General features: G+C 40.7%; 1 protein-coding gene across 3 annotated transcripts in view; it reads left to right on the top strand.

Annotated features, from left to right (window-relative positions):
* Positions 1-21,851, top strand: part of LMTK2 (lemur tyrosine kinase 2) — an 81,830-nt gene that overhangs the window by 23,533 nt on the left and 36,446 nt on the right. For all 3 annotated transcript variants that reach the window (XM_024121007.2, XM_024120996.2, XM_024121017.3), the window contains 5 exons: positions 2,459-2,583; positions 5,595-5,739; positions 9,565-9,638; positions 13,352-13,470; positions 18,887-18,974. In XM_024121007.2, the coding sequence (XP_023976775.1) occupies positions 2,459-2,583; positions 5,595-5,739; positions 9,565-9,638; positions 13,352-13,470; positions 18,887-18,974 (551 nt within the window). The remainder of the gene's footprint in view (positions 1-2,458; positions 2,584-5,594; positions 5,740-9,564; positions 9,639-13,351; positions 13,471-18,886; positions 18,975-21,851) is intronic.

Genomic DNA, 21,851 nt, shown 5'->3' with positions numbered 1-21,851 from the left:
GTGCGGGCCTCTCACTGTCGCGGCCTCTCTTGTTGCGGAGCACAGGCTCCAGACGCGCAGGCTCAGTAGTTGTGGCTCATGGGCCCAGTTGCTCCGCGGCATGTGGGATCTTCCCAGACCAGGGTATGAACCCGTGTCCCCTGCGTCAGCAGGCAGATTCTCAACCACTGCGCCGCCAGGGAAGCCCTCAAATAGACTTTTGTTATTGGAAAGGAATTCATTCCTGCTTTGCACTTGATGTGCTGTCTCCTTTAGGCTTCTCTGCTCTTCACTAAAGAAGAGCATTTGATGTTCAAGAATGTGTTTTACTCACATAAGAGTTTGGTTAGTTTTTGCTTTCTTCAGGTACTGTGATCTCATTTAAGAAACATGGTGGCATCGTGCCTTAACTTGTCTCCAGGCCTCCTGCTTGATGCCTCTGAACACATAATTAGCCGTTGGTGGGGATTTTAAGGAAAAGTTTATTTCTGACTTCACTGTGATAATCATTTCACAATATATATGTATATGAAATTATCATGTTGTACACCTTAAACTTACACCGTGTTATATGTTAGTTATATCTCAAAGCAGGAGAGAAAAGAAGAAAAGTGTATTTCTTAGTAAAATGCCGGTATGTAAGACTTCACAATTTGCTCTAACAAAAAAAGGTTCAAACTAGCCCTAGTTGAATAAGATGCTTTCCAGATAACTAAGTCTTTGCTGAAAGTAAGCGGAGAGAATCTTTCTGCTCTAGACAGGGGTTGCAGACTTTTTCTGTCAGTGGCTCACATGCAGTATCTATTACAAATTCTCCCCCCCCTCACCCCGAAGCAGCCCTTTAAAGATGTAAAAATCTTCCTTAGCTGCCCCCGCCCCCACAAGCAAAAACTGGTCACAGGCTGTAGTTTTCAGTTTCCTTATTGTGACAGGAGCTCCTTGGAGAAGTGGCTGATTCTAAAGCCGGAGGAGGGAAAATATAAGAGGAGCCTGGAGCTTCCCATAGCATCAGAGAGTGAAGAAGTATAGGAGGAAAAACGTAAAGGATGGGGCATGTCTGAAGGACCCAGGAGTCAACTTGAAACAGCTCCCAGGGGCCAAAGCTCGAACAGTTTGAGCCACAAAGAAATGCGAATAATGGATTATAACCCAAAGAATAAAATAAATATCTTATGAGTTCATAACTTTGTAAATGACTGAATAAATAAGTGTGGGAGGAGGGGCAAATCTTCCTTACAGAAGAGTACCAAGTAATAAATGTAGAAGGAATAAGGGAAATAGAAAAATCACCACTAGAACATCACAGTATTCGTTGCTGCAGGGAAGACGCACGACTCCGGTGAAAACTGTGGTGTAAAGCTTCCCGGAGACCCGGGGTGTGTGAAGAGCCTCCGAGCGTATCCCGGGTATCAGTTACTGTGGTCCTTTTAACCTGTGTCTGCACATCCTGGGACACTCCTCCCTACGGGAAGTACAGCTTAATTCCCTTACCGTGCGTGTTCCCTGGACTTTGTGACCCGCTTCTGAAGAGAGGCGTATGCGAAGGGAAAAGGGTAACTTCACTGTGGTCAAACCTGGCAGAAACCCCCTGGGCCAAGGGATCCAGTTTCACGTCACTGGTAATGATTGTGCCAACATCACATGCCCCAGATACGATGTCATGAGAAGGACCTTTCACCATGTGATGTTCTAGATTCTTCCCAGATATCTGTAACTCAGTCCAGTCATGAGAAAACATCAGGCAGCCCCATTTGAGGGACATTCTACTAAATAACTGACCAGTACTCTTCAAGAGTGTTGGAGTTATGAAACACGGACAGAGAGACATCAGAGATCGGAGGAGACTAAGGGGACATGATGAGTAAATGCAACGTTGGTGGCCTGGATTGAATCCTGGAAAGGAAGAATGGTGTTGATGGAAAAACTGGTCAAGTCCAAATAAAGTCAGAAGTTCAATTAGTATGGATAGTATTGTACCAGTGTTACTGTTTTAGCTTTGATAAATACACTATGTAAGATGCTAATGTTAGTGGAAGCGAGCTGAAGGGTATATGAGGACTGTCTGCATTGTCTCTGCAACTCTTCTGTAAATCGGAAATTGTTTCAGAATCAGAAGTTTTTAAGATTTTTTTTTGATTTGTACCAATTTTAAAGTCTTTATTGAATTTGTTACAATATTGCTTCTGGTCTCGAGGCATGCAGGATCTTAGCTCCCTGACTAGGGATTGAACCCACACCCCCTGCATTGGAAGGTGAAGTCTTAACCACTGGACCGCCGGGGAAGTCCCCAAATCAGAAGTCTTTTTAAAAAAAAACCTCTAACTTCTTATCCTGGGTTGGCCATCAGCTTTACCTGGAGCATTTGAGCATGATTTTATTAACTCTTGGTCCCATTTGTATCTGGCAGAAAATATATTGACTCACTTATTAAAGTTGATTTTGGAATGTGCATGTTAATATTGTTTATTTCTCTTTCCAGGGGAGGCACCTGCTGCAGAAGTTTCCTCATCTTTTGTGATCCTGTCTGTGTGCAGTTTAATGATATTAATAGTGTTAATTGCAAACTGTGTATCCTGCTGTAAGGACCCAGAAATAGACTTTAAGGTGAGCACGGTTGCTATAGGAACATTTCAAGTCATCCTCTGATACATTTACCAACAGAACGGCTGTACATCACAGTCCCTTGGGTGCAGGGGTTGGCAAATGTTTTTCTGTAGGGGCCAGATAGTAAATATGAAAGTTAAATAAAGAGCTCTTGTAAATAGTAAATACCGTGGGCCATACAGTCTCTGTCATGGCTACTCAGCTCTCAGCTCGGCCGTTGTGGCCACGTGAGCCACAGCCAGCATGGGAACAGGTGGCCGCCGCTGTGTGCCCGTGGAATCTCGTGTACAGAATAAAGTAGGTGGTCTGCATTTGGCTCACTGGCTGCAGGTGCTGGCCCTGCCTCAGCATCATTGACAGTAGCCACTTGCCTGTTTTAATTTAAGTTTTGTCAGGTGAGGAATAAGGAATGATGATTGAATTCACTTGCTATAAGGCCTCTAAGGAGAAGCAGGCTGGTTTTGATTTTTTCCCAAACTATGTGCTGGTGAATTTGTGGTTGTTGAGATCATTGAGGCCGGTGTGTTTTGTGCGTGAGGAAGGGCGTCTTTCAGTTTACCTCGAGCCCTGAGTTCCCTAAGGAGGAGAAAAGAAGGGTGCCAGTTGTAAAGCTTGCCCAGGGTGGGGGGTGGAGGTGGGGGAGGTGATAATATAGAAGGACTGTTGTCATAGCTGCTGAGGATGGGTGGAGTCTGCCAGAAACCAGCTGGCATATCCCCTGTAGAACTTACTGCTGGCATGTGTTAGGGCTCAGTGAAGACTTATTAAAAAGGAGTCCATAAAAGAAGGGGAAAAAAAGGAATGTGCACCTGCAGAGGAAATGGTCTTTCATACAGAGCTTTACCAACTGGACTGGGACTGTCCCAGGAGTCCTGAGGACGGTGGTTCACATCAGGGGAAAACCTTGTTCGTGGACGTGTGGACCTTATTTCTCGAGCCTCACACCTGTTTCTGTCGTGTTTTCCCTTTACCTTGGGTCTGGTGGCAGCTCTGAGGAGAGAAGAAGTGCTGTCCCTTTGGCTGGACACCAGTGTTATACACACAGAGGGTGGAGGGTGGAGGACTCGGGTGTGGGTCTGGGGGAAAAGGCTCATGAGCACAGGTCATTTTCTTTAGAAGATTTCACCCCGGACGCGGAGGACATGAGCGCCTAGGCCCTCGGATCAGTGCAGACACTTCTGTGGGAACCCAGCGACTGCGCCGCACGGGGCCACAGAGGTGGGCAGAGAATCTGTGTCCCTTGACTGTCAGTCTTGCTGAGGGACTTGGCACAGACCCCTGGCCCTTTGGGGACAAAGATAAAGCCTGATCAGTGTTTCTGAAAATGAAAGCCAGTTTCTGTCTCACATCACGATACCTCATTCTTGCCTTGAATTGTTCTAACCCCCCTGACGCTTAGTGTGGACCCAGGGCATTTATGACGACTCAGATTCAGGGAGGGTGTGTTTTTATTGGGCTTCCCCAGGTGATTCTGATGCAGGCGGCTCAGGGACCACCCCGTACAGAGGATCCTCTCCAGCTTCCAGACTGTAAGTGAAGAAGAGTGTCACCATCTATCATTCGTGGGTTTCCTTTAGACTTAGAAGTGTGGCGTTTCAGAGCTAAATGGTCCCTGGGAAGTCATTTACAGGCCAAGGAGCTGCAGTCTTTTACAAGTGACCCGGTCTTCTCTCACGGCCCTGTTGCTCTTATTATTGTTGTTATACTGTTGTTATTTTTATTGTTGTTGTTATACTGTATTACTTCTGTGAATCTTTAGAATCATCTGCTGCCTAATGGTATATCCTGCCGCTGCCAAGGTTAGGAGTGATGGATGAAGTCTTTTTTTTAATGAGAGAACCTTTAGGAATGTCTGAAGGGGAAACTGGAGAAAGCTGTTGTGTTTAGTTAGAGGTGACCTCACAGATTGAAGTGTCCTGCTCTCCCCTCCCCTGATACAAATAGTGATAGTGTTCTAATGCATTTGACAACGTGTATGACATATATAAGAATGTGCCCTCTTGCATGCATGTGAGAGCATAAATGTTATACCAGAGAAATCCACCCTTGCAACTTTCAGCTTCTCCCTTGCATGGGGGCGGGTGGGGTAGAGGGAGGTCGTAGAAAAGGGAGCTGTGTAGATGAGTGGAAAACAGTCTCGTTCAGCTTCTGTCATGGCGCCTGGTGGGGTAATGCTCATTAATTATCTGAATGAAAGACCTTGATAATCATCTGTATCTATGTTAAATTAACATGGACACCAAGGTAGGCCCAGCTCACTGGAATGATGATAGGAAGAGTCAGGATAGCTTTCTGCTGGACAGAGTCACTTAAAAGGTTTCCACAGCTTTATTGGTGCAGCCTCAATATTAAAGTTGCCATCTTTAGAAAGCTGGACTTTCTTAGAATGTTTATTGCACTTATGTGATACAGAGTTTAGTACTGACCTTCCTGGTTCAGATCTTGGTGATTATTCTACCCAGTTTAATAATTTATCCATTATTACTCTTTCCAGAGAAATAGGACTCGCTTAAAAATATCTTTTCTGAGTCTTTTAACTATCTTTATTTTGATTGAAATCATACAGCAACTAGAAGTACATATACAATTGAAAAATAAATGTTTTGATTCCATATGCAGAGAGATTTGTGAAAGTGAATAATAGTAATAAAAAGAATACCTTAAACTATAGTAACTTAAACATAAAATTTTGAAACTGGAAGAGTATTTCCCTTTTAAGTTCCAGGGTCATTTTAGAAAACTTTGCATTTAACTTCAAGTTATCAGTTTCAAAAGTTACATAAAATATGTATAATTTATTTTCAGATCTTATTTATTCTGCTATTTTGAGTTGGAGAACACAATTACATATGCTTTTTACTTGACGTCAGTACAAATTGGAAAAAAATATTATGGCAGTGTGTTCCAAATGAGTGAATAAATGTTCATATCTTAAGTGTTAGCAGATGTTTTTGGTATTTACTCTCAAGCTGATTTATATTAGATATAACATTGCTCGTCCTTTATTTTAGGAATTTGAAGATAATTTTGATGATGAGATTGACTTCACACCACCAGCAGAAGATACTCCCTCTGTTCAATCCCCAGCAGAAGTTTTCACACTTTCAGTACCAAATATTTCACTACCAGCTCCATCACAATTCCAGCCTTCTGTAGGTAAGACCTTCCATCCTGATGTCATGTTTCCGTGAAAAATTTCTGAGAAGTGAGAAAGGGAGCCTTGCTACTAATCATAAAAAAATTGGACTGCCTGTCTCCTCTGCTTGCTAATGGTTCTTTCTTCTGCTCTCTGGTGAAGCTGAATTCTAGTGGTCAGGCCCATTGCATTCCTGCAAAAGCTGAGTCCTTTCCTTTTGGACCTTGGCTCTGGCATAAGAGTAAATTGGTCTCCTCGATTCTTCAAAATGGAATACTCTGACAGAGGCTCCTGGCCTCTGTGTTGGTAGGCAGGCTTCTCTACCAGTTCTCAACACTGCCTGTCTGGCTGCTGTTTTCTACTGGGATGTCCTGCATTTGGGGAGGAGGGGTAATTTGGATATTACTTTTCATGCTAAGATAGAGGATAGAGGTTTGACTAGACGTTAATTAATTTCTTATTATAAAATAGAATATCACTAGTGGTTCAATAATTAGGGATTTCTAATACTGCTGAGAAGGTTCTTTAAGTCTTTGTAGGTACCAAGCCTGCCTTGGTACTGCACCCACAGTGGTGTATGTTTAGGGCAGTATAAACTGAACAGTTGATTAATATTGCTATAGGCTATATTTTAAAAAAAAGCTAGCTAAAACATGACACAGCTGGTGTGTTTCATACAAAATATTTGTATATGGTGTGAGGTAATGATCCAAGTTAATTCTACAGGTGGATAACTAGTTGTCCCAGCAACAAGTTTTGAGGAGACAGTTCTTCCCCCCTTGAATTGTCTTGGCACCCTTGTTGAAAATCAGTTGACCATATTCGTTTAGGTTAATTTCTGGACTTTCAGTTGTATTCCATTGATCTATATGTCTATCCTTATGCCAGTACCACACTGTTTTGATTATTGTAGCATTGTAGTAAGATTTGAAATTGGGAAGTATGTGTCTTCCAACTTTTTTTTTTTTTCTAGATTGTTTTGGCTATTCTGAGGCCCTTGCAATTCTATATGAATTTTAGGATCAGTTTTTCCATTTCTGCAAGACAGGCCACTGGAGTGTGTGTGTGTGTGTGTGTGTGTGTGTGTGTGTGCGCGCGCATGTGCGTGTGTGTGTGTGTGGGCGTGTGTGTGCCCATGCATGCATATCATTTGATTCCCTTCTCATTCCCTTTTGTGTATATTTTTAATATTTTTAAAAAGTGATTATAATGGGATTACAATTACCTTAAATTTTTAACAACTGAGTGTGAATTTATAACAACTGAATTTATATTCACCAGCATATAAAACCTGTTCCTTCCCTTTATGTTGCCACACATTACAGCTTTATACATTGTGTGCCCATTAACATAGATTTATTGTTGACCCTTGAACAATGAAGGGGTTAAGGGTGCTGACCCACACCCCACACAACCACACCCCCCCAGCCCTGCACACAGTCGAAAATCTGTGTATAACTTTATAGTCGGCCTTCTGTATCCATGGTTCTGCATCCAACTGTGGATTGTGTAGTACTATAGTATTTATTGAAAAAAATCTACATTTAAGTGGACCCGTGCAATTCAAACCTGTGTTGCTCGAGGGTCAACTATACAATTTTTTAATGTGTTTGTCTTTTAAGTCATATGAGAAATAAAAAGAGGAGCTACACACAAAAATACAATAATACTGGCTTTTATTTTACCTGTGTAGTTACCAGAAATCTTTATTTCCTCATATGACTTCTAGTTACTCTTTAATGTCCTTTTATTTTAGCCTGACGGACGCCCTTTAGCATTTCTTATAGGACGGGTGTACTGGCAGCAAACTCCCTAAACTTGTTTATCTGGGAATGTCTTAATTTCTCCTTCATTTTTGGAGGACAGTTTTGCTAGGTATAGAATTCTTGGTTGATGGTACTGTTCTTTAGCACTTTATATGTGCCATCCCACTGCTTTCTGGCCTCCATGGTTTCTGATGAGACATGGAATTGTTATTCTTATTGAAGATCCCTTGAACGTGATGACTTGTTCTCTCTTGCTGCTTTCAAAATTCTCTATCTTTGGTTTTTGGTAGTTTGATTATAATGTGTCTTGGTGTGGATCTCTGATTTTATCTTACTTGGACTTTGTTGAACTTCTTAGATGTATAGATGTATAGATGTATAGATTCATGTTTCTCATAGATTTGAGACATTTTTTACCATTATATCTTCAAGTATTCTATGCTTCCTTTTCTCCCTTATCCTCTGGGGCTCTCATTATATGTATGTTGGTCCACTTGATGGTATCCCACAAGTCCCTTAGACTTCATTCATTAATGTTTTCATTCTTTTTTCTTCCTGCTTCTCAGATTGGATAATTTCATTTGACTTCCCTTCAGGTTTACTGATTATTCTGTCTGCTCAAATCTGTTGTTGAAACCCTCTTGTGATTTTTTTTTTTTTTTTTTTTTTTTTTTTTTTGGTTATTGCACTTTCAGCTCCAAAATTCTATTTGGCTCCTTTTAATAATTTCTATCACTTTATTGGTCTTCTCTATTTACTGGGATATCATTCTCTAAGTTTCCTATGGTTCTTTGTCTGTGGTTTCCTTTAGCCCTTTCAGTGTGTTTAAGACAGTTGATTTAAGGTCTTGTCCAGTAAGGCCAATGTCTGTTTTCTCAGGGGCACTTTCTTTTAAATATCTTTTGTACCAGTGCATGTAGCATTCTTTATTGTTTTTTATTTGGTTTGTAATTTTTTGTTGAAAACTGGACAATTTGAATAATATGCAAAAAAAGAAGAAAATAGAAAGGAAACAAACGACAGATGCTGTCTAGGTCCTGGCAGACTGGCTCTGTATTGGGGCAAGTCCTCAGCCTGGCCGCTGACAGCTCTGCCTTAGCCTTCACTTTCTGCTTTGCTGAGCATGAGACTTGCCAGAGGTGAAGCCTCTGTTCTTCTTGGGTCTCTTCTGAGTGTGTGTGCTTCCCTGGGCATGCACGTGGCTCTCTAAGTTTCCCTGTTTGTGTAATAATAGCTTTTTTTTTAAAAAAGCCCATATCTCCCCAAACCCCCCAGATTTCACTGAGCTTTTCTGCTAAAGCTCCAGCCTGTCTATTATTGCCTCAGTTGGTTTTTTTTGCCCCGGGCAGCAGCGCCTTGTCCACTTGGCTTTCGTTGTTTTTGAGGCACATGAAGCCTCTCCATCCTGATAGAGCCCAAGTTAGGTGGAACAGGGGGCACCACTGCAGCAGGCCTTCCGGGAAACCCCAGTCAGGTCAAAAAGAAGCACAGTTCCTGGGGAAGAAGGTCACTGTGCTCCCTCTGGAACCAGCACCCACTCTGGCACGTGGGTCATCTTTAAGATGTGCTGTGAGGGAGGTAGGACATGAGTAAATTAAAGGCCACAAAACAAGTCTCCCTGTTTCAGTGGCCTTCCTCCTGGTTCTCTTTGGTTGCTGTAAACCTTTACCACCCTCCAGAGTTCTGATAAGGTTGATGCTGACAGTTTTTTGACAAGATTTTCAGTGTTTCTAGGGAGGGACAGCCCCGGAGGTCCCTACTCTGCCATAAAAGTAAGGACTGGGTAAAGGCCAGTGAGGTGGTGGTGGCTGGTGGTGACTGGTGGTTATAGCAGGGTAGTTGGTCAGAGGATTCAGTGCAAGAGCTTAAAGTCAGGGCAGAATACTCATTCACAAATACTGTCAGTTTTAAAATTTGGGACCGTTTTGGCATTATTAGTTTGAGAGAGATGTTTTATGTATTTATTTCTACCTTTATTATCACAGACATTAAATTTATGTTAGTGTTTGTACTTTATAGGTTATATATTTATTTCAGTTAAATACTTATCTTTAGTTTTCAATGTTCTTTTTCCTACAGAAGGTTTGAAGTCTCAAGTTGCCCGCCACAGTCTAAACTATATACAGGAAATTGGAAATGGCTGGTTTGGAAAGGTAAAGTTTGTTCGCTTTCATTTTTTCCCCTCCTACTTATACTGTTTAGAATTTAAAGCGAATTAAGACTTGTGTTACGTGACGTTCCACATACTGTCTACACACTATGGTACCAAGTGAATTTCTTCATTGGCCCCTGAAACCATGTGGAAGTGTGAGCGTCAGCATTCCTGGGTGTGTGAGTTTTTCCAAGAAGGTCTTTTATTTCTATATCAGAGACTTTTCTAGTTGGCAGACAACGGTAAGAAGGGAAAAGAGACAGGAATTTTAGAAGCTTTTTGTCCTCCTCAAATTATTTGTTTCTTCTTTCTTCTCCCCCTTCCCTTATGACACTTAAACCACTTTATAATAGATGGGTAGTATGGTTATAATGAAAACCATTGTGAAGAACTGTTGTGTTTCTTGTAGCCTGTCAAGTGACCTATAATAACACACTTTGTTGATCTTTGTACCACAGAAGGAATGATCTTTTTATAACAACTGTTTCTGTGATGGAGCAATCATTCTTTGTAAAAGGGTGTAACTGAGTGATCATTGCATCATAAGCAGGGTGGTCACAACCAGAAGATGTATCTGCTCTGTAGTCAACCATCTCGTGCTTCTGTCTTTCTGATAAGAGTTGTTTGTCCTGTATCTTTCATGTCGTCCAAACTTTATTAGTTACCAGATCTTCTAAGCCATTTAGCAAAACCTATTATGTATCAGACGTTGTTCTTGGTGCTGGGAGTACGATGTGGAGGAAGATGGTAAAGTCCTGGCCTGTGGAGTCCTGGGAACATAGCAGCAAATGAGATGGAACCCTTGCCCTGGCAAAGCTGAAATTTCTAGTTGGGGCTGGGGAGTGATCAGACAGTAAACAGTCAGTGGTAGGAGACAGGCTCAGAGAGGGGTAGGGGAGCCAGGGGACATGAGGTATTTCCTGCATTTAGAGACTTTGACTTTTCCTCAGAGGGGGCTAGGCAGGTGCTCCAGGATCTGGGGATGAGTGACATCACCTGGCTTAGGGGTTGAGAGGATCGCCATGTTGTAGAGGGCCACGGGGAAGCAGGGGAATTGGTAAGAAGGCTGCCGCAATTGTCTAGGGAGAGTTGCAGGCAGGCTTGGACCTGGATGATAGCATGGAGAGGTCGAGGTTCCAACAGGAGCACACAGGACTTGGGATGGAGCAGATACAGAGTCTGGAGAGGGAAAGAAGTTAAGGATGACGGCTTATGGCCCGATTGGCAAGAAGCATGGAGTTGCTGTGATCTGAGATGGAAAAGACTAGGGAGAAGCAGACGTGGAGGAGGAAGATGGGTTCACTTTTGGATACATCAGGGGTGAGATGGCTCTCAGATGTGCAAATGGAGATACCATGTAGGCAGTTGGAAATGCAAATTGAGAGTTCAAGACAGAGATATAAACTTGGGAGAACTCAGTATAGAGGTGGTACTTGAGGCTAGATGAAATCACCGAGAATGCTAACACAGAGGAGAGGGGGAGGCACGAGGACTGAGCCCTGAGACCCTGCAGCGGGGAGGTCAGCACAGTCAGGGAGACCCTGTGAGGGAGACAGAAGAGTCAGCCAGTGAGTAGGAGAGGGCACAGGAGAGGGGAGCATTATTCTGAAGGTCTGAGGAGGAGCTCCAGAAGATGAATTGCAGGAGATGCTGTGGACACACTGAGCAAGATGCAGGCTGGGAGAATTAGGACCCAGCAGCATGCAGTCCATGGTATCCTCAAAAGATTCAGTCCTTGTGACCTCAAAAGGGCCATGTCACATCCTCATGTGTGGTGGGTTCCAGGGAGAAACTGGACATAGCACATTTAGACAGCTCTGTTGGGGAGTTTTAATCTTAAAGGGAACAGAGAAATTATGAGCTGTTTGTGCCCATCCAAGGGCCAAGGGAAGGTTTTTTGATTGTTTTTTTTTTATAGTATATGCTGCTATTTTAGCATGTTTATATGGGAGGGGGGACTGATACTGTGGGAGGGGGTGTAAGCGTAGAAGGGATCCATAGCATTTTTGTAGGACTTGATCTTAGGCGCAGAGACAGTTTCTCTCCTGAAGTGGGAGCAGGAACAGGATGTGTACACAGGTGCAGGTTCACTTCTGATCATTTTATTCAGTAAATAGGAGGCCCGTTTGAAATGCAGGAGTGAAAAGATGTACATGAAGTTTGAACAGGAGGAGAAGGTGGGAAAGTATATCAACTGGGGAAATGGGGGGGCGGGTGAGCAGCGCTGAGGACCCTCACAGATTTAAAATGAGACCACTCATCACGGCTTTTGTTTACTTTTGATGCTTTTTATTGTAGGCAAATAGATGGATTTAAGCAGCGCTGAGGCTTGGCTGAGCTAAGAGACCTCAGTGAGAGGGCGCGGGGGTGATGGGAGTGAAGGGTCGTGGGCTCTAAGCTGTCAGGGAGGGGAGCGGGGCCTGCAGTCAGGACAGGAGGGTGGAAAAGCGGGATCGTTAGTGGATTGGGGGGCAAGTTGTGCACTTGTTGGATTAGACTGTTGAAGTAAGTGAGCTGGAAATCAAAGGACGGGTAGAGAAGAAGTTAAAATTCAAAGTTTTGGACATAACATAATTACCAGCTAGGTCCAGACCCCTGGGAGTGTTTGCTGAGATGGGGTCGTAGGAAAGAGGAGCGGGAGTGAGGTCAGAGAACTGAGAGGTCCCGGTGTTGAGTGAATAGTCCCTGCAGACGTTGCCCTCCAAGGATGACAACAGTGCTGGCGACAGAGAGAGAGAGAGAGAGAGAGAGAGACAGAGAGCCAGATCATTGCACTGGTCCCCTAGTTATTCTCCCCTCTTTGCACATCGACACCATGGACGTGTTAGGCTTGTTATATCTGTGCAAACTGGTTATTTGAAACAGAGAATATGGCTTAGTTAATTATCAGAGTTTCCTGTTCTATGCATTTTTCTGCCCTTATATTCCTAATATAACATTAAATTCTGTTCAGGTTCTTATTCTCTATTTTCAGGGCATTAAAATTAATCTATTTTATAAAAATATAAAAAACCTATTTTAAAAGGAAGCCTTTTAGTTTTGACCATTCTCAAATTAGATAAAAATCTTTACTTCATCATCGTTTTCATCTTAAATATTGTATTTTGGAGCGCCTTTGTATTGTCCTATATTAATACTTAATATATCACTTGTAGCTTGTTCTTATTTTCATTCGCATTTTGTGTTCTGTTAATTTCAGTGGAGTGTTTTTTCCCTGTGTTTTGACTGAAGCTTTAGTACAAGATAAAGGCCTGGAATAACTGGCATGCCATGGATTTTTAAAGCTATAATGCAATGATAGTTCGTACACTGGCTGTTTGTCAGTTGACTTTGTCCTATGTGAAGTAGACATAACAAAGTAACACAACTCAGTTGAAGTGTTTTTGAGAAATATTTGGGTTATATTTGAACCAAACTAATAAATTACTCTTCTGTAATGTCATTGGCAATTTCCGTGAAAGTATAAAACATTTTTAAGGAAATAGAAAAGAAATACATATAAATATATGAATGTTGTAAACATCTGATGACTGTTTTAAAACTTAAGGAAAATATTTTAGCTTTCCAAGCTTTTCGTGAGGTAGAATTTAAAATAATAGAAAACCATCTGACTGTTGCTTAATTTGTTTTCCTGTATTCCATTTCCTGGTAAGTGTAACATACTTCTTTATCATGTTGATGGAAGTGAAGTGAAAAACTGTTCTTTGGTTTTAGGTGCTCCTTGGAGAGATCTACACGGGCACTAGTGTAGTGAGAGTAATAGTGAAGGAGTTAAAAGCAAGTGCGAGCCCAAAGGAACACGATACTTTTTTGAAAAATGGAGAACCATACTAGTAAGTAAACCGTAATGAATGTTTTGTAAACGTGGTCTGTGGTCTGTTGAAAATCAGATGTTTAAAACGCCTTTGGGATTTCTGCTTGTAAAATACAAAATTTAAATAAGATCCAGAGTCTCATAGCATAAGACCCAAAATGTCCAGGTTTCAGCTGAAATCACTCATCTTTCCAAGAACCAAGAGAACTCAACTCAAGTAAGAAAAGACAACAGATGGTGGGAATGTAAATTGGTGCAGTCACTATGGAAAACAGTATGGAGATTCCTCAAAAAACTAAACGTAGAGTTGCCAAGTGGTCCAGCAATCCCACTCCTGGTCAGGTACCCAGACAAAACTCTAATTTCAAAGAGATACATGCACCCCTCTGTTCATAGCAGCACTATTCACAATAGCCAAGACATAGAAACAACCTAAATGTCCTTCGACAGAGGAACGGATAAAGAAGATGTGGTACGTTATATATAATGGAATATTACTCAGCCATAAAAAAAGAATGAAATAATGCCATTTGCAGCAACATGGATGAACCTAGAGATTATCAAACTAAGTGAAGTAAGTCAGACAGAGAAAGACAAATATCATGTGATATTACTTATATGTGGAAGCTAAAATATGACACAAGTGAACTTGTTTACAAAACAGAAACAGACTCACAGATATAGAGAATAGGCATGTGGTTACCAAGTGGGAGGGGGGCCAGGGTAGGGATAGACTGGGAGTTTGGGATTAGCAGATGCACACTCTTATATATAGAATGGATGAACAACAAGGTCCTATTGTTACAGCACAGGGAACTATATTCAGTATCCTGTGATAAACCATCATGTAAAAGAATATGAAAAAATATATATACATTTACAACTGAATCACTCTGCTGTACGGTACAAATAAGCACAACATTGTAAATCAACTATACTTCAATAAAATAAACACACACAAAAAATAGAAAAGACAGCAGATACCAACACCAGGATGACAGAGATGTTAGGATTATCTGACAAGGATTTTAAAGCAGCTGTTGTAAAAATGCTTCAATGAGCAATAAATTATAGTACGCTGGGATTTTTCTGGTGGCATAGTTGTTAAGAATCAGCCTGCCAGTGCAGGGGACACGGGTTTGAGCCCTGGTCTGGGAAGATCCCACATGCTGTGGAGCAACTAAGCCTATGTGCCACAACTACCGAAGCCCGCATGCCTAGAGCCCGTGCTCTGCAACAAGAGAAGCCACCGCGGTGAGAAGCCCGTGCACTGCAACAAAGAGTAGCCCCCGTTCGCCGCAACTAGAGAAAGCCCATGTGGAGCAATGAAGACCCAACATAGCAAAAAATAAAATAAATAAATAAATTTATTTTAAAAAATTACACTACCCTTGAAACAAATGAAGAAAACAAAGTTTCAGCAAAGACATAGACTACATAAAGAAGACCAAAGTGGACACTTTAGAACTGAAAAATATAATAAAGTAAAAACTCAGTAGATGAGTTCAACTGCAGAATGGAGAGGACAGAGGGAAAAAATCAGTGAAGTTGAAGATAAAACAATAAATACCGCCCAGTTCAAACAACAAAAAGAAAATAGGTTTAAAAAAATGAAAAGTGCCTCAGGGACTTGGGGAACTTGAACAAAAGATCAAGACATCCCAGACTGAAAGGAGATAGAAAGTGGATAGAAAAAGTATTTGAAGAAATATTAACTGGAAAATGTTCCACATTTTGAAAAGACAAACCTACAGATTCATAAGTTGATCAAATCTCAAACAGGGTAAACCCAAAGAAATTCATGCCAACACACATCATAATCAAACTTCTGAAAACAAAAAAATCTGAAAGACAAAAAAAATCTCAAAAGCAGGGAGAAAGAAACACCACCTCACCTGTAGGGGGGTTACATTGGAAAAGAGGAGAAGTCTCAAATCAATAACCTAAGCTCATACTTTAAAGGACTGAAAAAAGAGGAGCAAGATGAACTCAAAGCAAACAGAAGGAAGGAGTAGATATTAAAGATAAGAGCAGAGGTCGAGAAAATTGAAAACAGAAAAACATTGGATAAAAATCATTGAAACATAAAGCTGGCTCTTTGGAAAGATAATAAAATTGAAAAACCTCTAACAAGACTGACAGAGAATAAAAGAGGGAAGACACAGATTCCTAATATCAGGAATGAAAGAGACCCTACAGACATCAAAAGGATAATAAGGGACAAACAGCTCTACATATATATATATTTGACAACTTAGATGAAATGAACCAATTACTCATAAAGCACAAACCACCACAACTCACCCAATATGAAATAGGTTATTTGAATAGACCTATAATCATTGAAGAAATGGAGTTTGCAACTTAAAAACTCTGAAAAAGAATCCCCAGGCTTAGACAGTTTGACCAGAGCATTCTACGAAACGACTAAAGATGAATTAATGCCAATTCTACACAATATTTTCTAGAAAATAGAAGAGGAGGGAACACTTCCTAACTCATTTTATGAAGCCAGTATTACCCCGATACCAAAACCTGACAAAGATAGCGCAAAAAGGAAAACTGTAGACTAATATCTGTCATCGATGTTGATGCAGAAATTCTAACCAAAATATTAGCAAATATATAAAAAGTTATATATCATGACCAATTGGAATTTATTCCAGGAATGCTAGTCTGATTCAGTATTTGAAAATCAATCAGTGTAATCCACCATAATTACTGGGTAAAGAAGAAACATCACATGATCCTGTCACTTGATGGAGAAAAACATTTGACAAAACTCCACACTAATTCATGATAAAAACTCTTTGAAAACTAGAATTAGATGAGACTCTCCTCCACTTATTAAAGAACATCTACAAAAAATCTACATTTAGCATCGTACTTAATGGTGAAAGACTGAATACTTTTATCCCTAAGATCAAGAAAGACGTAGATGTTCGCTCTCATCCCTGCTATTCAATAAGAGCCAGAAGTTCTAACTAGCTCAATAAGGCAAGACAAGGAAACATTCAGAAGCCTGTAGATCAGAAAGAAAGACATAAGCGTCTGTGTTTATATGCAGAAAATCCCAAGTAATCTCCAAAAAAAAAAAAATCCCCTAGAACTTAGTAAGAGAATTCAGCAAGGTTGCAGGATGCATGATCAACATACAATAGTCAGTTTTATTTCTGTGTAGTATCAATGAACATGTGGAAACCAACTTTTAAATAAAATAACTTTTATATTCACTCAAAAACAAAAAAGAAATACTTAAGTACATGTACAGGACTTGTATGCTGAAAACTATAGAAACTGATGAAAGAAATCAAGGTCTAAATAAACAAAGAGACATACCATATTCATGGGTTGGAAGATTCGTGAAGATGTCCACTCTTCCCAGTCAGATTCCTGCAATTCCTATCAAAATCCCAGCAAGGTTTTAAAAACCTATATACAAGATTATCCTAAAATTATATATAAAGGCAAAAGTAGAATAGCCGAAACAATTATGAAAAATAAGAATAAAAATTGGAGGAATCATTTGACCCAATTTCAAGACCTCTTATATAGCTACATAATTAGGACTGTGTTTTTGGCAGAGAGATAGACAAAACTCAACAGTAAAAAACAAAAATAAACAATCCAAAAGACATCAAGTGACACCAAAGAGGATCTATGGATAGCAATGAAAAGATCAACATCATTAACTAGGGTAATTACGATCATGATGAGAGACCACTTCACAAGTATTAGGAAAGCTAAAATAAAATAGCAACAATACCAGATGCTGGTGAGGATGTGGAGAAACTGGATCTCTCACACATTGCCGGTGGGAATGTAAAATGGTACAGCCACTTTGGAAAACAGTTTGACAGTTTGTTAAAAAACTAAACATATGCTTACCACTGTATGTATTAGTCAATGTTCTCTGGAGAAACAGAGCCGGTAGAATCTGTAGATAGATGGATGGATGGATGGATAGATGGATGTATGGATGTATAGAAAGATGGATAGATGGATGGATGGATAGAGAGATGGATGGATGGATAGAGAGATAGAGAGATGGATAGATGGATGGATGGGTCCATCCATCTATGCTGGAAGAATTCCTTCTTCACTGGGCTAGGCTAGTCCTTTGTTCTTTGGACAAAGCCCACCCACATTTTGGAGCACCATCTGCTTTTACTGAAAGTCCACTGATTTAAATGATGATCTCATCCAAAAACACCCTCACAGAAGTGTCCAGAATAATGTTTGACCGAATATCTGTACTGTGGCTCAGCCAAGTTGACAGAAAATTAACTATCACATCTTGTAACCCAGCTGTTGCACTCCTAGGCATTTATCACATAGAAATGAAAACTTATTTCCATACAGAATCTCTTGTGTGATTATTTATAGCAGCTTTATTTAGAGTAGCCTCAAACTGGAAAAACTAAAATGCCCTCCATAGGTGACCGGTTAAACACACTATGGTCCATCCAGCCATGGAATCCTGCTCAGCAGTAGAAGGGAAGGGACTGCTGATGCAGGCAGTGGCTCGGGTAATCTGGAGGGCATTGTGTTGAGTGAAAAAAATCAATCTCAGAAGGCCACATACTGTGTGATTTCATTTACATAGTATTCTCAAAATGAGAACATTATAAAAAAGGAAACCAGATTCGTGGTTGCCAGGGCTGAGGAATGGTTGGGGGTGGCGGTGATGTGACTATAAAGGGGTAGCAGAAAGGGGTAGCATGGGAGATCTTCGTGGTGGGGGGCAGTTCTGCATTTCTGTTGAGTGGTGGTTGCACAAATCCACACATGTGATAACAGGACTTACAAGCACACACACCCCGCACCACCCTAGTGTCAGGGCCTTAGTTTCGGGATTGCACTGATTGTGTCAGGTGTCACCAGTGGGAAAAACTGGGTGAAGGGGACACGGGACCTCTTTGTACTATCTTTGCAACTTACTTTTAATTCATTATTGCTTCACAATAAAGTTTTGAAGTTTAAAAAACCATTTTGGCATATCTTTTTTTTTTAACTTTGTTTTGGACAACATATCTTCCAGAAAGAGTGTGTGTACTGTGATTTATGAAAGTAGTATATAAGCTAGATAGCCTAAGAGGTAACTGAGTATTTTATTATGTGGATTGAAATGCTCATTGAATATAGTTTGCCTTCTTTTAAACGATGCTTCAAAATGATATCTATAAAGTTAAATTACTAAAGTTAAAGATTCTTATGTTAGGAGATGTTTTAATTTGTGAAAATGTTCGCCTGATTGGCTTTGAATTACTTAATCATTACATAACTGAGACTACATCTGTTAAGTAGAATCTTATTGTGCTCTTTTCGGTTGACCATATTTACATCGTTAAGAATGTTAAATTTGCGGTTACTGTTTGAACGATTGTACTAGCCTGCTCCCTCATGAACAATGCTGTGACTTTTATTTTTACCAGTATTCTTCAACATCCAAATATTCTTCAGTGTGTTGGACAGTGTGTAGAAGCAGTCCCCTATCTTCTGGTGTTTGAGTTCTGTGACTTGGTAAGTTTTCAGTAGAAATTCAAAGTCAAGTATTCAGAAGTTTTTACCAAAGTGTTTTTGACAGATAGAAATGCTGGATGAGGGACTGCTTTCACTTCTGTCCCAGCTAGTTAATTCCAAAGAAAAATTGTTAATAAACGCGATATATTAGCTTTCAGTGGGTTATATTATAGTAACCCCCCCAAATCTCAGTGGCTGATAAGAGCAAAGTGGTTCTCATTGGCTCTGGGTCAGCTGCAGCTATGTTCCAGGTTATATTCACCTCTACCCCCAGGGTCAGTGTTTTATTCTATCTGTAGATGCTGGGGAGAAAAACGTGTGTTCTGGTGATCTGTACCGTATGTCTGTATGGATCTTCTGGGTCAAGTTTATGAGGCTGTTCAAATCTCCTGTATCCTTCTGATTTGTGGGCAGGGGGCAGGGACAGAGGGAGCCTGGGTCAATTTTCTATCAGTTATCGAGAGGCATGTTAAAATTTCCTGCTCTGATTATGGATTTTCCTTATTTTTCCTTATAGTTCTAGTTGTTTTGCTTTGTACATTTTGATACCCTGCTGTGTCAGGGATCCAAATTTAGAGTTGATATAACTTCCCTTAATTTGAAACTTTTATCATTATGAATGCACTCTCTTTAAGATTAAAAGCATTACTGAGGATTAAGTCTGTTTTTATTGATATTAATGTAGTTATGCCAGCTTTCTTTTGGTTAGAATTTGCCTGGTTTATCTCTGTCAGTCCTCTTCTCTGCTTGACATCTCTTGTAAATAGCTTACAGTTAGAATTTTATTAACCTGTCAGTCTCGGTCACTTAACATGGAACAGGTCATCCATTTATGTTTATTGTACCTACGAGATATTTGGAATGTTATGTGCCTGTTGTGTATTATTTTTCTTACCTGTTTCAACTTTTCTTTTTTGCTTTTTTTCTAGCCTTCTTTTAGATTCTTGAATTTTTTTGTTTGTTTCACTTTTCCCCATCTACTATTTTAGATACTGTTTCTTAATTTTGTGTATGGTTACGCTAGAAGTTACAACGTGCATATTTAGTGTAACAAGGTCTAAAATTAATCAATATTTTAACTCTTCTCCAGAGATGCTGGGACCTCATAAAGCTCTCTCTCCATGTAAAGAAACCAGAGTCAATCCTACTTTTCTGTGCCCTCCCCACGTTTTCCCCCATCATGGAGGGTGCTTCCTGATTGAACACTTGGTGTAGGAAGACAGCATGCTGTTCTCAAGGGACCCAGAGAGAAAACTGGTCATTGTCCTCTAGGTCTCCTACTTAGAGGGAGCAGACACGTGATAATTGCCATTTAGCCTGATTATTTAATAGAGGCACGAGAACGAAGAGGAAGGAGTTCGCAAGGATGTTTCTCATAGTTTTATTGCGTAGCTGGTTTTGATTATCTCAGAATTATCAGAGCTATGGTATGTATGATCCTTACTTATCATAATATGAAAATAACTCCTTTTAGTCTAGCTCTTGGTGACCAGTATGATAGGTGACACAGCAGGTGAGGAAAGAAGACCAAAGATGCATTTTTATGTGATGAGACAAGTCTTGCTTGTCAGAGTTCTGCTTTTCTGAGACATTTAATGGTATCTTTTTTGGGTCGCTAAGCTTCTGATATTGATTATAAATAACAATGGGAACGTTCTTCATGAGTGACTGTAACAGAAATAACAGCAGGAATCACCATCTTCTTGAAGTAGCACGTTTCCAGGCTAATCGAGGTGGTTTTATAAAACTAGCTCATGTACTTTGGCATTTTCTTATTCTTCACCCTGTTTGTCCATTCCTGAAAGTTTTACTAGACAGTGTTGTTGTTTTTCCTGGAATAGTAAAAGCTTAATGTTTTCTTCTAAGTGGGTTCAGGTAATGGGTTTAGTTTTAGTGCTGTTCTAATTTGTTTTTGCTTTTGTTTAAAAAAAATTTATTTATTTATTTTTGGCTGCATTGGGTCTTCATTGCTGCACGCGGGTTTTCTCTAGTTGGGGCAAGCGGGGGCTGCTCTCGTTGCGGTGGCTTCTCTTGTTGTGGAGCATGGGCTCTAGGCGCGAGGGCTTCAGTAGTTGTGGCACATGGGCTCAGTAGTTGTGTCTCTAGAGCGCAGGCTCAGTAGTTGTGGCTCATGGGCTTAGTTGCTCCAGGGCATGTGGGATCTTCCCAGACCAGGGCTCGAACCCGTGTCCCCTGCGTTGGCAGGCGGATTCTTAACCACTGTGCCACCAGGGAAGCCCTCTAATTTGTTTTTAAATGAAGCTGCGTGGTTTTCTTGGGAATAGTTTATACCTTATAAAGAAACACTAAGACATCACAAAAAACACAAATAACTCCGTTACAATTACCTTGAATGACCCAGTATCAACAAGATTCTATTACTGTCATTGTACAGACATTATTTTTATATAAATATGGTAAATACATGTTTTATGTTAAGTCAACATTCTTTTTTTAAATTTTATTTATTTATCTATCTATCTATCTATCTATTTATTGGCTGCGTTGGGTCTTTGATGCCGCGTGCAGGCTTTCTCTAGTTGTGGCGAGCGGGGGATACTCTTCATTGTGGTGCGTGGGCTTCTCATTGCAGTGGCTGCTCTTTGTTGTGGAGCACGGGCTTAGTTGCTCCGCGGCATGTGGGGTCTTCCCGGACCAGGGCAGGAACCTGAGTCCCCCACATTGGCAGGCGGATTCTTAACCACTGTGCCACCAGGGAAGTCCCCAACATTCTTTTTATAGAATTTTTCCCTCGTACTTTTCTATCTCAGATTTTATTTATTTATTTATTTATTTTTGCGGTACGCGGGCCTCTCACTGCCGCGGCCTCTCCCGTTGCGGAGCACAGGCTCCGGACGCGCAGGCTCGGCGGCCATG

Source organism: Physeter macrocephalus, chromosome 14, assembly GCF_002837175.3.
Source record: "Physeter macrocephalus isolate SW-GA chromosome 14, ASM283717v5, whole genome shotgun sequence".
Lineage (NCBI taxonomy): Eukaryota > Metazoa > Chordata > Mammalia > Artiodactyla > Physeteridae > Physeter > Physeter macrocephalus.
This window is presented reverse-complemented; position numbering and strand designations above follow the sequence as displayed.